The sequence below is a fragment of the Danio rerio genome, chromosome 7, assembly GCF_052040795.2.
Source record: "Danio rerio strain M-AB ecotype USA chromosome 7, GRCz13ab, whole genome shotgun sequence".
In the NCBI taxonomy this organism is placed as follows: domain Eukaryota; kingdom Metazoa; phylum Chordata; class Actinopteri; order Cypriniformes; family Danionidae; genus Danio; species Danio rerio.
Genome location: NC_141027.1, coordinates 66,188,504 through 66,204,308, shown reverse-complemented (window position 1 = coordinate 66,204,308; position 15,805 = coordinate 66,188,504). Strand labels below are relative to the sequence as shown.

At 36.1% G+C, this 15,805-nt stretch overlaps 1 protein-coding gene and 1 long non-coding RNA gene across 5 annotated transcripts in view; one reads left to right on the top strand and one right to left on the bottom strand.

Moving 5' to 3' along the window:
* LOC147843249 (uncharacterized) overlaps positions 1-15,805 on the top strand; it is a 650,118-nt gene that overhangs the window by 445,281 nt on the left and 189,032 nt on the right. The window lies entirely within an intron of this gene.
* The window catches only part of pcdh7b (protocadherin 7b), a 236,814-nt gene that overhangs the window by 97,209 nt on the left and 123,800 nt on the right, over positions 1-15,805 (bottom strand). For 2 of the 4 annotated variants that reach the window (NM_001365653.1, XM_087259426.1), the window contains 1 exon segment: positions 14,816-15,032. The exons of 1 other annotated variant lie outside the window; for it this stretch is intronic. In NM_001365653.1, coding sequence (NP_001352582.1) covers positions 14,816-15,032 — 217 coding nt within the window. 4 annotated transcript variants of the gene reach the window in all.

Here is a 15,805-nt window from a genome sequence, read left to right as displayed (position 1 = left end):
GGAAGTGGTGTTAGCGAGACCAGCAGGGGGCACTCAACCTGTGGTCTTTGTGGGTCCTAATGTCCCAGTATATTTATGGGGACTCTATACTGCACAGTGAGTGCCATCTTTCGGATGAGACATTAAACCAAGTTCCTGACTCTCTGTGGTTGTTAAAAATCCCAGGATGTCCTTCGAAAAAGAGTAGAGGTTTAAGGCCAGCCTCCTGGCCAAGTTTGACCACTGGCCTCTGTATATTTATATTCTTATATTAAGAAAATTTTTAATGGTCAATCAATCATTGAATCCATCACGAAATATGCCCACCTGGCCAAATCTGCCCACTGGCCTCTGTCCATCTTGGCCTCCTAACCATACCCATATTCCAATTGGCTTCATCACTGTCTCCTCTCCACCAATCAGCTGGTGTGTGGTGTGCGGTCTGGCGCAAAATGGCTGCTCTCGCGTCATCCAGGTGGATGCTGCATACTGGTGGTGGATGAGGAGATCCCCCATTGTGTTTAAAGCGCTTAGAGTGCCCAGAAAAGCTCTATATAAATGTAAGGAATTATCATTATTATTATTATTATGATTGTTTAAATTTTAAGAGATTGAAAGAAAGTCTGACAGTGATCTGAAACACAACAGGATACAAGAAGCAGCAAAGGAAGAAAAAGAAAACAATCTGATAACATTCCTCTGAGAAGGAAAGGCTAGATTGATGGGGAGAATATAGACAAGTCTGCGGCTAAACTTAGAGAGCCACGGGCTCTGGTAAACTCCCTTTACGGCCCTGCCTTGTATTGCCCATGGCTTGTCATTATTTCCTTAGAGTAACCACACAAAAGCCCTGAAACACACACATACACCTTTTGTTCGCATTGTAGGCCTCTCAAACCAGGTGTGTCTCCCTTGTTTTTTTGTTCGAGTCACTAATCCTTTTTTTTCCGGCAAGGGTTAGAAATCCATTTCTTCTGTCATGTGATCTTGGGCTAATTGTCTTCGTCTTGGAGTATTTTATGCCGGTTTCTCTTTACATAATGTAAAACAATCTTTGCTCCCTTCAGGGCTCACTCATCCCTCTTTCAAAGTCTGCGTTCTTTGTACCTAAGAGCATTTTTTGTTCTTTTGTTTGCCGAATCAGGCTCTTTGTGCGTTGTGGTATGTGGGAGGTTAAGCATGCATGAGTAGAAAAGTTTTATCTAGTGTTTTGACATATCTCCGCTGTCACCTGGCTCTCCGTGAGGTCTGGGTGAACATGAGCATGCAAATGCTGCATTTGCAAATGGCCATGCGTTTTGTAGACTGAAAAAAAAAAAAAAATCTAAGCCTTCAAAACGCAGTGGGGAGCATACAGTTGTTGGAGAGACTTGAATGAGATTTGTCAGGCCCCAGGCATATTTTACATGACATTTCAATAATTATGTGCCAATGCATATTCACCTCACAACAGGCACCCAATGAAAAGCAATGCCAAAAATAATTCCCCGAACTGTCAGGTGTTTATTTTATTTGTCTAGCTGCCGCCACGAATCCTTTCTCTTCCTGACCTTGCACTGTTTTTCAATTGACATGCAATTTCTAGACATCAAGGCACTTGCTTGGAAAACATTCAGATGCTGATGAAAAGGAAATGCTGCCATAATGCATGACTTGAACAGTTATGACAGAATTTGTTTCTTTCGTCTTTTTTCTTCCCATGCTTATATTTAGAAAGAAAAGGATTAATTCTCTTAAATGCGATCACTTGAAAGATGGATGCTTCTTCTCTCCGTGAAAGGTCACGGTTTTGTGCTGGGAAGGTGCGGAGTGAGGAGCTTTGAGGTGAACCTCTCAAATGCCACCGAGTGACACATGCAAAAACATCCCTTCACGTCACGCTTACTCTGTCTCTCCAACATTCCAGAAAACACACTAGGCTGTTTCTTGTTTAATAGGACAAAGAGTGGAGGAGGACATGTGAAAGGAAGGGAAAAAAAGAAAAGAAAAGAATGCCACAGGCCTCGGTGGCTTTGCATCTTTCTCGTTTCGTGCCTTGAGCTCTCTCTGCAGCGTGGTAGTCTACTCATACATCTCAAAACAGGGGCAGATTTATACTAGGCCAATGCCAAAGGGACCGCTGGAAAACCTTTCAGAATGAATCGCATTTTGCAGCGAGAGCAAGAAATATTAGGGGGCTACAGAAGCAGATAGTGAAAGTACCTTCACGGCTGCTGTTAATCTCTTCTTCACCGCAAAGCGATCCATCATATTTAGCTAAACATAGACGGATGGCGCCATCTGATTGGTGCAAACGACAGTCATGTGATGCAGTTGGCAGGCAATGAGATTGTTAATGATATTCAGAGTGTTAAGATACAGATTCGATGACTTTTCGCACTCCCCCGGTCTTTCTCTCTCTCCTTCCGTTCACGCTTTATCATGGTTAATTTCCAGCTCGGTAATTAAGCTGATCCGATACCTGATGTGATTGCAGGTACTTCAAAGTCTTGCCACAAAGTGATGGTGAGCGTCTCATTTATTTGAAAGGTCTTGCGGCCATCTCTGCTAATGCCTGCCTTGGATTTTAATAAGAGCACTCAAAGAAACAGCCTTCGACAATTATCCCTAATGTTCCGAGAACTTAAAAATAGCTGTAAATAAAATGTTTTTAACCACGGAGACTAAGTGAAACGTTTTTAAACGTTGCCATCTTGCTTTCTTCAGTACAATACTAGGCATTTCAGCTGTAACAAATATTCAAACAATTATTCATGCAGCTCTGTACTTTGCGACATGAAAGAATCGCATAGTTTTATAATGTGGATATAGAATTCTCTATATTTTGGCTGCAGTACAGATAAAACACTAAAGCTTCTGTGTTGTGAGGCTATTGTGAGATTCCTTTTAACAAGTCTTGGAATACTAAATATGTATTCTGAGGGTTGTCAAGCCTTGGAGCTTGGGAGTCTTTCAACAAACTCAGCAAACGTCTGACTCATTATTCCCCTGGGTTATTTCCAGTCAGAGGACTTTGGGAATTCCTGGAATGATTGGATGTGACAACAGGACATCAAATGGTAAGAAACTAACTGCTGCGAATGCCAAAGGTTAGTCCTGTCGATCAAATCTACCGGAAAACATGCAAACATGATACACATTGTGATAATTGTCAAGTCTTTTCATGCAAAAGTAGCTTTAATAACTGGTTTATCCTAACAGAAAAATCTTAACGATAGTACTGCAGTAGTCAACATTTGAAGTGCAACAAAATTGCTTTTCAAAATTGTCCTAAAAGAGGAATATGTGTTGTTTGGTAGCTTTAGGGCATCTTTAATGAAAGGTTTTGATCCACTTCAAATGTTGACTACTGTATTCCACTCATTTAAGTATCCAAATTAAGTTAGCCTAAAACTGGAACACTATTGACAAAAACACATTGCGTGCTTGAACATTTTTTTCCATCACAATTTAGTTAAACACCCTCTTAACTCTGTTGTTAAACTCACTCTAACCCTTTGAACTTACAAATTAGGATTATTTGAGATAATGAGAGACACATTCCTGAGGTGCAACACTGTGGATGATTTGGCTGTCGGAACAAAGAAGCCAAAATTCAGAGGCCAAAGCGAGCCAGATTAATTTTTTTATTTTTATTTTTTTTACCTTGGAGGGCAGTTCAGTTGTAGACATCGGGAATGCCTGCATAATTGCCGAGCTTCTAAAATCTTTAGTGTTTTTGTGTTCGGGAAGGCTCCACCTGCTCACTGAAGCCAGGTGACGCACAAACACTTGGCAGGAAGCACAAGCCAAATACTGCTTGTTTAGCACACACTTTATGCAGGTCTCAAATGGAACTCTGCCTGAACAATACTTGCCACTCCACTGAACTCCCAAAGCCTGAAGTTAACACTCGCTAGGCTTGTTTTGTTTTGAGCCGATTTAAAATATCGGCACGTTTTCACCTCCTAGAGCTAATCGTCCTCACAGTCCTATCAAAAAGAGACAAAAGATGAATTGCTGGGTGAAGTAAAAAATGCAAGCCAGGCTCATTTTGAAAACGTACCCCTATATACATTTCTGGAGAGTGTCCAAGGAGCTACATTTTTATTTTTATTTTTTGAAGTTTTTGTTTGCGCAAATTCACCAGAGGCTGGTGTGCATGCTTTTTTCAGATTTCAAATTTCTCTCGTGAGTTCTATTAGCACTTGATGTTCTTGCATAAATCCACCTGAGGCCGCTGTGTATGCTTTTTCAGATCTCAAATTTCTCCCATAAGTGCAATTTGCGTCTGATGTCCTTACATAAATCGACCGGAAATTGCTGTGTATGTTTTTCAGATGTCAAATTTCTCTCGCGAGTGCCTTTCGCACCTGATGTTTTTGTGTAAATAAACCAGAGGCCGTCGTCAACTAACTGTCGACAGACTAAATGACTTAATGACTGACTGACTGACTGACTGACCGATCAACTGACACACCTTCCTCCTTTCCTAAACCCAAGCAATGTGTTATCAAAAGCACAGATTGACCCGCCCACCTCTTCCCTAAACTTCAAGTCCTCCAACGTACATGGCAGGCTAACTGGACAAATTTTCAACAGCGGAAAAGCTATCCATTATGAAGGTAAGTGGTCCGCTGGTAAGCGCGGAAAGGAACGGCGTCATAATGCCCTGTAGCGTTCGTTTTAAAGACGAAATACAGCCATGCGTGCATCTGGCTACATAATTCATGATCTCCAGCAATAAATATATAAGGCTAAGTTTTCAGAATGAGCCTGTGTTGAAATAATGATACACAATTCAAATCACCAACTAACAGGAATAACCTGTTTTTATATTTTCAAACAGAATCTACACCACAACAACTCAGCCAATTGAACGTTTCCTGTTTGTGAAAGGAATCTGAGACAGGAATGTTTGAATAATGGTCGGCTCAAGAAATAGTATTTGTGCTTGGGGTGTTAATACTCCAGTTTAATGACCTGTGACTGTTTTCAATAACCCTGAATACACATGAGTACGAAAGTGTATATTTTAGCAGACGTCACCAGCAAAACATGTCCACATCAAGTACACAAGTGTAGCAAGCTGCCTGTAATCCTGAACCTGATTCCAATTTTCTGATAAAGAAGAGTTCTATTAACTCTTTAGCACTCTGTGACTATAACAAATGACCTTGAGTCTTGTGTGTTCAGACTTGAGGTTTGTACAACATGCCTCGCAGCAACCCACTCACAGTGTCCCAAACTGACTGAAACCCAAACAAAAAAAAACTAGTAAAGGTTACTCGCAAACTTTCTAATGAACGCAAATGCCACTAAAGGTGGCCTGTGATGCTTGTCAGTGCTTTAGTGATCTCTCTCTCTACAATTATCGGCCCCGCTTGAGTTCTGGTGAAATAAAAAATGCGGTTTATTGGATCGAGGCTCTACCGAGCTCTTGAAATATGAATAGCTTTAATTAAAAGCGACTGGCATTGCCATCTGGCCCTCTGTATCTGGCTTCTCTAATGAAGAGAGTGTACGCGCCGTGTTTATTTATTTATTTATCTGTTTGTCTGCTAATGGCCAAGTTGCTAAGGCAAACTTGAGAGGTACAAGTAAATTCTACAGATAACAAATGCTATTTTGTTTCAGTATGCAAGCGAATGTGTTTGTTATCTATTAATTTGGCTTATAAAGTTGATGCAAAAGTTTGTGGGTTCTCTTTGCATTACTAAATCATCTCCGTTACTCTTTTCTGTGTAGTTTTGCCATTGATCTTTATTAGTACATCAAAATGCAGCGCTGAACATAAAATGTACATGGCAAGACATTATCAGTTAAGTCTACAGATATCTCAGTTAACCCTATAACAATACAATGCATAATTCAAAATATGGTTAATATACTGCTAAAAAATCAAATAGAGAAAGCCCATCAAACATTAGTTCACGCCAAGAACAATAACACAAAGATGTAGCAATGCACAACAATGTTCCATTTATTATAAAGCACATAACATAGTTGTGTCATGTGGCATTTAAGTTGTTCATATTTTTTTTTTCTTTTTTTAAACCATAAGGAGGTTTTACCAATTTAAGTAAATCTTATTTGTTGCGAGTAGATTTGTTGTATTTTTGCACCTACTTTGATTTTAAGCATACTTTAAGAATAGTGTTTTTTATTATTATTTATTTATTTATTTATTTATTTATTTATTAGTTAGTTTTGAACTATAATCATTTTGTAAACATCTTTTACAAATCACACAAATAAAATGAAACAGTTTATTTTAAACAGTTTATTTATCCAAAAAAAAAAAAAAAATGTATTATACCAAGTCAATAATTTTCGAGTTAAAAAGATTTAATAATTCTAGGTTTATTTGCAATTATTGAAAAAAAAAAAGATTTAGATATTAATTATCTAATTTAATTATTAAAGTAAACATATTATTAATTATTAAATATATTATTAAGTGATTTAATAATACTATTTACATCTTTCCACTTTCCACTTTCCACAAAGTAAATGTGTAAAAATTTGTGACAGATAATGGACGGTTTTTGCATGGATGCTTGTGCAGTACTGAATAAATAGCACAAAAGCAGCTTAAATGCATCTGCAATCTGTAATCAAATGCTTTCGCCTCAAACCCTTAACTGTAGGGTTTCCCTGTGCATTTAGCTTGCTAGCTAACTTAGTAGAACATGGACTAAATCTTATTGACTAAGTTTTAATCCAGCAAAAATATGGTTCCATAAGCAAGGTAGGAAAAAATAAATGAATAAATAAAATGTTGACAGCAGCTTCTGGTGAATTTGTTTACACCTGTAAGCAAACATCTCCAGAGTAACATATTTCACGGTTCCCAAAAATTTAGCCCTGGGAACATATTACCACTGAGCCTGGATTGGTTTGTGGATGACAGTGTGTATGTTTTATATTATGGACACCAAAAATCTGATTTTATTTGATTTTATTTAAATCTGATTAAGGGAATACTCTGATTAAGATTCTACCATGTAAACGATTATTGATTCATTTAATTTGGTCACAATCGTACTAAACAGAAATAGAATTAAGACATGTGGAGTATGCTGATTTTAGTCACATGATTGAAGTGCAGTACAAACACCTGAATCGAAATAGTACCATCATGTAGGACTTTTAACCACATTTTGCGACAGGATATTTCATACACGCATGGCTGTTTGGTATCATATCATACAGCGTGCGCTATCAAATTTTATTAAAACAACACTCTTCCAGCAGTTCATACCGACATCCAATATCTAATTTGTCACAGAAGCATGAATGATATGTTCCTTAATGAAAGTGAAAGTTCCAAACTGCAGTTAAAGTTGACAAATTATAAATGAAACACCTGAAATTATATGAAACTACAGAGTAAATGTGGATATCGTGGTGACGCAGTGACGTTCATCAAAAAACTGTATGTGTTATAACATGTAAAACAGGATTAGGTAAAGAACATTCAAAAAGCAACTCATGTAATCACCTTCATCATATTATTGTATGATTTAGATTAAGGCAAATAATTTGATTACGGATGTCTATGTAAATGTAGTCACGGTTTAAATGTATTCATATAAACCCCAGTAACAGGGCAATGACATGTTTGTTTTAACTAAACCAAAAATCTCTATTATTATATTTACTGTCCTTGGTGTGAAAAGGTCTTAAGAAAGCACATTGAATCCTATTTCTACTTTTAAACAGAAAAAAACTATATATATATATATATATATATATATATATATATATATATATATATATATATATATATATATATATATATATATACATTAATATCTATTAAAAAACAATTAAGTAAAAAAATAAATTAATTAATTAAAACTGTTCTAGCTATATCGTTAAACACAGAATACTGAAAAACCTAATGAAACCTGTCAATTATATTGATTCCTAAATGCAAACCCAAAGCAAACGTTTCAATTCCATCATCCTCAGTTGTGCTAATATTGGGCTCTACTGATCCAAGACCAGCCGTTGATTAAATGAGGTTATATCTGGCTACAGTAGATCACTATTCTTGCATTGAGACATATTATACACCCAGTGTCTGTCCGCAGTCAAGATACGATTACAGAAACACTTAAAGCCTAACAAGCAGACTCCAGAGACAGACGTCTCCAGGGTTCAAATGGTGGTCAGAGATTTTTAGCGCAGTTTTCCTCTAGAGGAAAGCTATCTTTGGCCCTGGCAACTGCTACAGTGTCTAAGAATCATGAAGCATTGTCTTTCTATCTGTTTGTCTGTGTAGCATTATGAAAGTACAAAGTTCATTGGTGATGTTGGGAGGCTGAAAAAAAAAAAAAAAAAACCTTGGGGAGAGAAGTCCCATGGTACATGTTGCAGGTGAATGAAGAGAGAGAGAGAGAGAGAGAGAGAGAGAGAGAGAGAGAGAGAGAAGAAGAGATAAGTAACGAGAAGTAGAGCAAATGTATTGACTGGAAGATCATCGATTGACAACGAGCAAGTCGAAGAGCGAGATTTTTCCTAAGAGTCAATCAGTCCCTTTCCTGCTCTCTCTCCACAGCTCTCGCTCTCTTTCACAGGTACATTCGTGTGCACGTTAAAAAAGGAAATATCTAATCATTGTTTATTATCGATATGCTATACATTTACGCAGCTTGTGTTGTCACATTCGTTCAAAGAGAGAGAGAGAGAGAGAGAGAGACAGAGCGTTTTGGAAAACCCATATTCACAGCATGGCTTCTTCATTAGGGGGGACGCCCAGTTCCTGCCATGACCTTAATCCCCAAAACAAACAAACCAACACACTCGCAACAAAAAACCTCACCAGGAACCCCATTACACACATCCTTCACGAGCATAATGACCACAATTACAGACCTTCGCTGATTCCTTCTTTCAAGTGATGGCTTTTTGCCCATCTGTTAACTGCAGGGGTGTGTGAGTGCGTGTGTATGTGTGTGAGCGTGTGTGTCTGCATGATCTCCCGTCCATATTTTAATTGAGTCGAGGTTATCATAGCTGTAATACAGCATTAGGAAAGCATCAATGTGAGAGGCAATGACTGCTATTTAAACAACTTAATTAAGTGCTTTTCATAGGAAGGACACTGAGAATATTACAATTTTAGCATGAAAAAATAGTATGATTATTTGCCTTGTTATTTTACTTGTTGTGCTAGAGACGAAGCAAGAGCACCTTGTTCATTTTTTCTTAAAGAACATAATTGAGCACAGCTCTTAGGGTTTTTGCTCAACTAGAAAATATGCCTTCTTGTTTAGGACAAAAACTAGATGATGATGAGGATGAAAATAATAATAATAATAATAATAATAATAATAATAATAATAATAATAATAATAATAATAATAATAATAATAATGATTATTATTATTATTATTATTATTATTATTATTATTATTATTACTGTTGTTATTGTTGTTTGTATATATATATTGTAATGTATATATGTTGTAATTATGTAACTTACATTTGCAAACATATTGATAGATTAATAAATATTTATCATCATTTATTAGGTCATTACTTTATAGAATATATATGGAAAGCTAGTTGTCATATGTACAGTATTATATTTATAATACAATTTGCATGTATGCTAGGTCAATATTTAGCTTTTCAGCCAGGGACCACCAATTTAACGATTTAGTAATTCGCGACTCCCAATATCGTACATAAAGATACAAACCTTGCAAACCCAAAAATGGCTCACACACACACACACACTCTAATAGATAATATTAGTAAATTATCATACTAGTGTATATTAATATACACACTAATAATAAATTACTATAATAGACGGTCTATTATTTGTTTAATTTTTGGAAAATGAGGTCATCCAACGTGTTCAGTTATGGTCTGTATTCAATTTTAATGTATGTGAGTGCCGTAAATGTGTTAGAAAGTTTAGCCTGCTGTCAAGAAATCAATCTGCTGCATCTGACCCTATTACTGTGTCTTTAATCTAATAAAGGGACCACAGGGGTCACAATACAATGGAAAAAAAAAATAGCATATGGACAAAATATGCTCATTCTAATAGTTTCATTAAACTATTTTAATTTTTGGAAGTCACCATTCGACAACCCGCTTATTATGCTGCGATTGCCCGAGGGATTCCGACTCCTTATTTTGGGAACCACTGTGTTAGGTCACATAAACATGATCATTAACATATTAGTATTTTAAACTGTCTATATGCAATAATATTTTAATATTTTGAATAATATAATATAATATAATATAATATAATATAATATAATATAATATAATATAATATAATATTATATAATATTATATAATATAATATAATATAATATAATATAATATAATATAATGCAATTAATAAGCATCATAATCATTATGATTGGTATCATCCTATAATAATTAGTCTATAATTTTAAACGGGTTACATTTGGGTATTAACAATATCAATGTGTATACAAGAAGACCATGTTAGGTTTCAGAAAGCATAACTGAATAATTTCCAAACAGCCCGCTCCTCTCTGAAAAACCTGACTCAAATCGGTATTTTTAAAGTCACGGCACTGAACAGTAAGTATCTCCAAATCACACTCAAGTGCTGTGATCACACGCTAAAGAGTAAGTATGGATGTTGTCTAAGTCCCCTGAGAGAGCATTAAAAGCATTAAACGAACCTAACACCGACCCAAAAGACTCTGTCAAAGCGGAACTAACCCACAGCATGCCTAAGCCAATTATAGAGCCCAAATACAGACACACACACACACACACACACACACACACACACACACACACACACACACACACACACACACACATATATACACACACTCAGGACATCTCTGTCATGAAAGAGACATTGACTGTGACTTTGCTGGGCCGAAAGTGTGACTGGCTGTGTATCTGTGTGTGATGTTTGATAATGCATGAGCTCAGCAGAGCACATCAGCTTTTGAAAATTTCCAGCGTCAACTTCTAACTTCATTGAATGCATAAGCTATTGTACTAATGTTCACTTCTGCTCAGTTCTAAGCCGAGCATAGTCTCCTGACTCTTCTATTTCCCCATATCTCCCCCTCTCTAAGCCTCCCTCACACACACACACACACACACACACACACACACACACACACACACACGCTGATTCTCCTAAAGATTGGGAGCAGCAGGGTGAGGCATCTCTTTTATTTATCAGAAAGTGATTCATCTGTTTGTTTGTATCTGCCCTTGAAAGATCTTACAAGAAAGATAGAATGGAAAAGGAAGAGAGGGAAGAGGAAGAGACGTGAAGTGGAGTGAGCGAGTGAAAATGGAAGAGGAGATGGTGGATATGAAGGAGAACCAATCACTATAAGATCACTAACAAAACATGAGAAAATATATGTATGTCTGAATCTCTACACTGTAAAACTCAAAATGTTAAGATAACTCAAACCATTTGTGGAAACCGATTACAATAAACATTTAAGTTCAAAAATTAATCCTAATGCGGACTGTGAACTTAATTTATTTAAGTAAACAAAGTAATTTGAGCACAGTAGAACCCTATAAATGAAGAGAACTCAAACCAACTGAGCACTGTAAAACCCAATAAGTTAAGGCAACTCAAACCATCTGAGAAAACCGATTGCAACAAACTATTTAAGTTAAAAAAACAAATCAATATAAGTACTGTGAACTTACTCCATTTTGAAGTAATGAGGTATTTAATTAACTTATTACTTACAACACTGAGTTTAAAACTCTTTTCAAATGAATATAATTAATTTTCAGTCAATTTTGGGTTAACCACACTCATTTCATTGGATAAAGTTGACTGTTGGGTTTTACAGTGTATCTACTCAAATGTCCATGGTGTTTTGAAACTGTAGCCTTTGAGAATATAAAATTGCAACAATAGCACAATTGGATAACATTTAATATTTCAAAACTTTAAGAATGGAATAATGACGTTGTTTAATAATATAGTATAGGCATCACTTTATGTAGGTTCCTTTTGTTCATTTGGTTAACTATAAGTTACATTGCCATTACATACCCAAGGAATTTAGTAATTTACGAGCCCTAAGCAATTCCAGCCATGAGGCCAAAGTCCTGAAATACTTTCTCTCTACTTTTATTAAATTTTTATTTATATTGCTGTTTTTATATCACTGAATCTTTTAAATGAAGATTGAAGTGATAATTATTTATTTTTTTTTAAATATTTCCAAAAAATATGTTTAACAATGCAAGGAAATTTTCACAGTGTATCGGATAATATTTTTTCTTCTGGAGAAAGTCTTATTTGTTTTATTTTGGCTAGAATAAAATCAGTTATTATTTTTTAACACCATTTTAAAGACAAAATTATTAGCCATTTTAAGTATTTTTTTCCGATAGACTACTGAACAAACCATTGTTAAACAATAACTTGCCTAATTACCCTAACCTGCAAACCTAATTAACATAGTTAAGTCTTTAAATGTCACTTTAAGTGGTATAGAAGTGTCTTAGCAGGGGGGGCTAATAATTCTGACTTCAAATATATATAGACTGCTGGACTGCTCCATGATGGATATTTTATTTGGTATAATTATCATTATTGCATAAAAATACATTATCATAATAATATTACATTTGATTGTATACTAAATAATATTTATTACGTTAAAATTGTATTTAACTCTCAAAAAAAAAAAGTAAAAAAAAAAAAACATTATTTCTTGGGGCCCTAAGCAGTGGCTTACCTAGCTTATTGGTTAAGTCCTCTCCTGTACATACCAATTGATTACAAATACAGTATTTGCAGACTACCCGGGTCATATATGCGGACACTGCACCATTAATAGACATTCAACCTACAATAAAAAACTTCACAAGTACACGTAAACTTACATTAACATTAGAGTCCATTTGTTGAATTAAGTTATGTTGCAACTAATTCTCGTTAGACTATAAGTAGACTGTTAGGTTGGGGTTAAGGTTAGTGTAAGTTGACATCTACCTGTTTCTTATTGTCAGTTAAATGTCCGTTGAAGGAGCAGTATCAATAGATTATAAGCAGACAGTCTACTAATACTCAAACCGACCATCACAATAAAGTCTTAAGGAGTCTACTAGCACTCTAATGAGAATTAGTTATGATGTAGTTGCAATTTAACTCAAAATCAAAAAAAAAAAAAAATGTTCAAGTGACCATCGAAATAAAGTAATACCAAAATAAAGCAGCTTTTCAAATCCCATCAGCAAAAGTTTGCCTAATTTTCTCTCCTCGTCTCCAACAGAAGCTCTGACCGATGGCCAGATTTGCAGTTTTGATCTAATCAGCCCTGCATTGATCTCCTAGTGACCAATTATTTTGAGCTTACTCTGAATTAGCGCCAGACTTTAATTGAGGTTAATTTGGCGGAGAGCTGTTGAATGCAAATGGCTTCAGATCCTACCCAGCAAGTGGCCTAAAACAAATCCCACCTACCCTCAAGTTTAATCTACTTTTGGGCCAAGCGATAAACTTAAAAAATCTCACCCTTCAGCAATTTGCCCATTCTAGCATGCATTTGTGAGCCCTTTTGACCTACGACCTTCTATAGGTCATGAGGTTTTAGTGTCCTGCGCCTGCTCTCAATGGGGTAACACGATACACAAGGCAAAATTTAGTGCCTTGGACCTAATAACTTGACTCTAGGAGAAACACTCGCTCCGGCTCTTCTAAAATCTGCTCCGATGAGCAAGCAGAACAGACATTCCACAGAAAATGGCTCGCTGAGCTCAACACAATACACACCTGTTGCTGATAAAGTATCGAATGTAGACAAGACAGCCCTCTAATGTTCGACAACTGCTACCGAATACTGTCCTAACAGTGGCTCCATTGATAGAAACCAAACATTGGTTGGTTGGTCATTAACAATGGAGGTAACTGTTGACCACAGAGAGCTTCTACGGGGGGATAGGTAACTTCAGCCACAATGAAACAAGATCCACACTCTTACTGTTCAGGGCCTTTCACCTGTTAAACTTCTACAATATAAAAAGCCTGATAGGCACAGCGGCATATCCAACTGACAGGGATTACTGAAAAATGGCCAAAATTACTCAAGTGGAAATCAGATTTTTTTTAAGCTTAGCACAACACAGTCCAGGCTGATAAAATATCTGAATCTATGGTCACACTTTATTTTGATGGTCTGTTTGTTGAATTTAAGTTACATTGCATCTACATGCCAACTAATCCTCATTAGATTATAAGTAGACTGTTGGGTTGGGGTTGGGGTTAGCGTTAGAGTAAGTTGACATGTACTTGCATAGTTTCTTATAGTCAGTAAAAGGAGCAGTATCAACAAATAATAAGCAGACAGTTTACTAATACTCAAAGGGACCATCAAAATAAAAGTGTTACCGAATCTATCTAGCACACAAGCAAAGATCTAGTGAATTAATGTTTATTAGATGGCCTATGTCTCCACTGAAGCAGCCAAGATCTCATCTTAATATCTACAAGAAAACACAGTCAGGAGTATGCTACACCATATTTACTGACCTTTAGCTTTTATCCCCCGTAAACACATAAATAAAATGAACTATATAGGTATGATTATATATGAGTGCTTATGAGATTCTACAATTACTGTTAGCGTATAGAACCAACCTAGCAATTCCTGCCTATTCAGACCTTTCTATTCATATATCTGTGTAAACCCCTGAATCTGTAAAGCGGTATTGTCAGCGTAGCCGTGTGTGAGTGTGTGGCCTTTTGTGAGAATTTCACTATCTTGTTGACTGATGAGTATGTCTCTTCTTATTTAACTGTTTGGCTTAACTCTGCCTTATCTTTTCTTTTTTTCTTTTTTGTGTTTGCCCCTACCATTTTCCATATGCTCTGCCTCACCGACACTGCCATCGGGCGTAGTCCTCTCATAGGCGTCTTCGGGTAGAGGGAGGGCACCTAGTCTGGGGCCGGACGAGCTCTTGCTGCTGGGCGTCTCCGACTCCTCCAGGCCACTGTCGTAGCAACTCTGCAGCGAGCCCTGGTGCGGGTCCTGGGGTTGGCTCACCACCGAGAAGGTCACTCGGCGGAACGGCTACAAGAAAAGAGATTGCTGGGGGTCACTGGACTGAAGAAGTCGAAGAAGAGGGGTTGATGGGTAGATTTTTTTGGGGGGGTGGGATAATTCTCAATTAAACTTATATACTGTAAGCGCTAGTTAGATTAGCGCACTGCGCTACATGATACAAAATGACACAACCAATTGCTCTTGAAGCAATACATATATAGTTGAAGACAGAATTATCAGCCGCTCTTTGAACTAGTTCTTTTTATTTTTTTTTTATTTTTTATTTTTTCCAAATGATATTTTACAGAGCAAAGAAATATTCACAGTATGTCTGACTTTTTTTATTTGTTTATTTTTTTTTTTTTTCTTTTGGAGAAAGTCTTATTTGTTTTATTTCAGCACTTGCTTAATTACCCTAACCTACCTAGTTAAACCAACTGACCTAGTTAAGCATTTAAATGTCACTTTAAGCTGTATAGAAGTGTCTTGAAAAATATCTAGTCAATTATTACTTACTGTCGTCATGGCAAAGATAAAATAAATCAGTTATTAGAGATGAGTTATTAAAACTATTATGTTTAGAATTGTGTTGGAAAAAAAAAAAAAAAATATATATATATATATATATATATATATATATATATATATATATATATATATATATATATATATATATATATATATTCTCTCTATTAAACACAGATTGGGGAAAAAATAAAAAGGGGGGCTAATAATTCAGGGTGATTAATAATTCTGACTTCAACTCTATGTAGCGTTTGACAAGGAAACCTAAACAAATA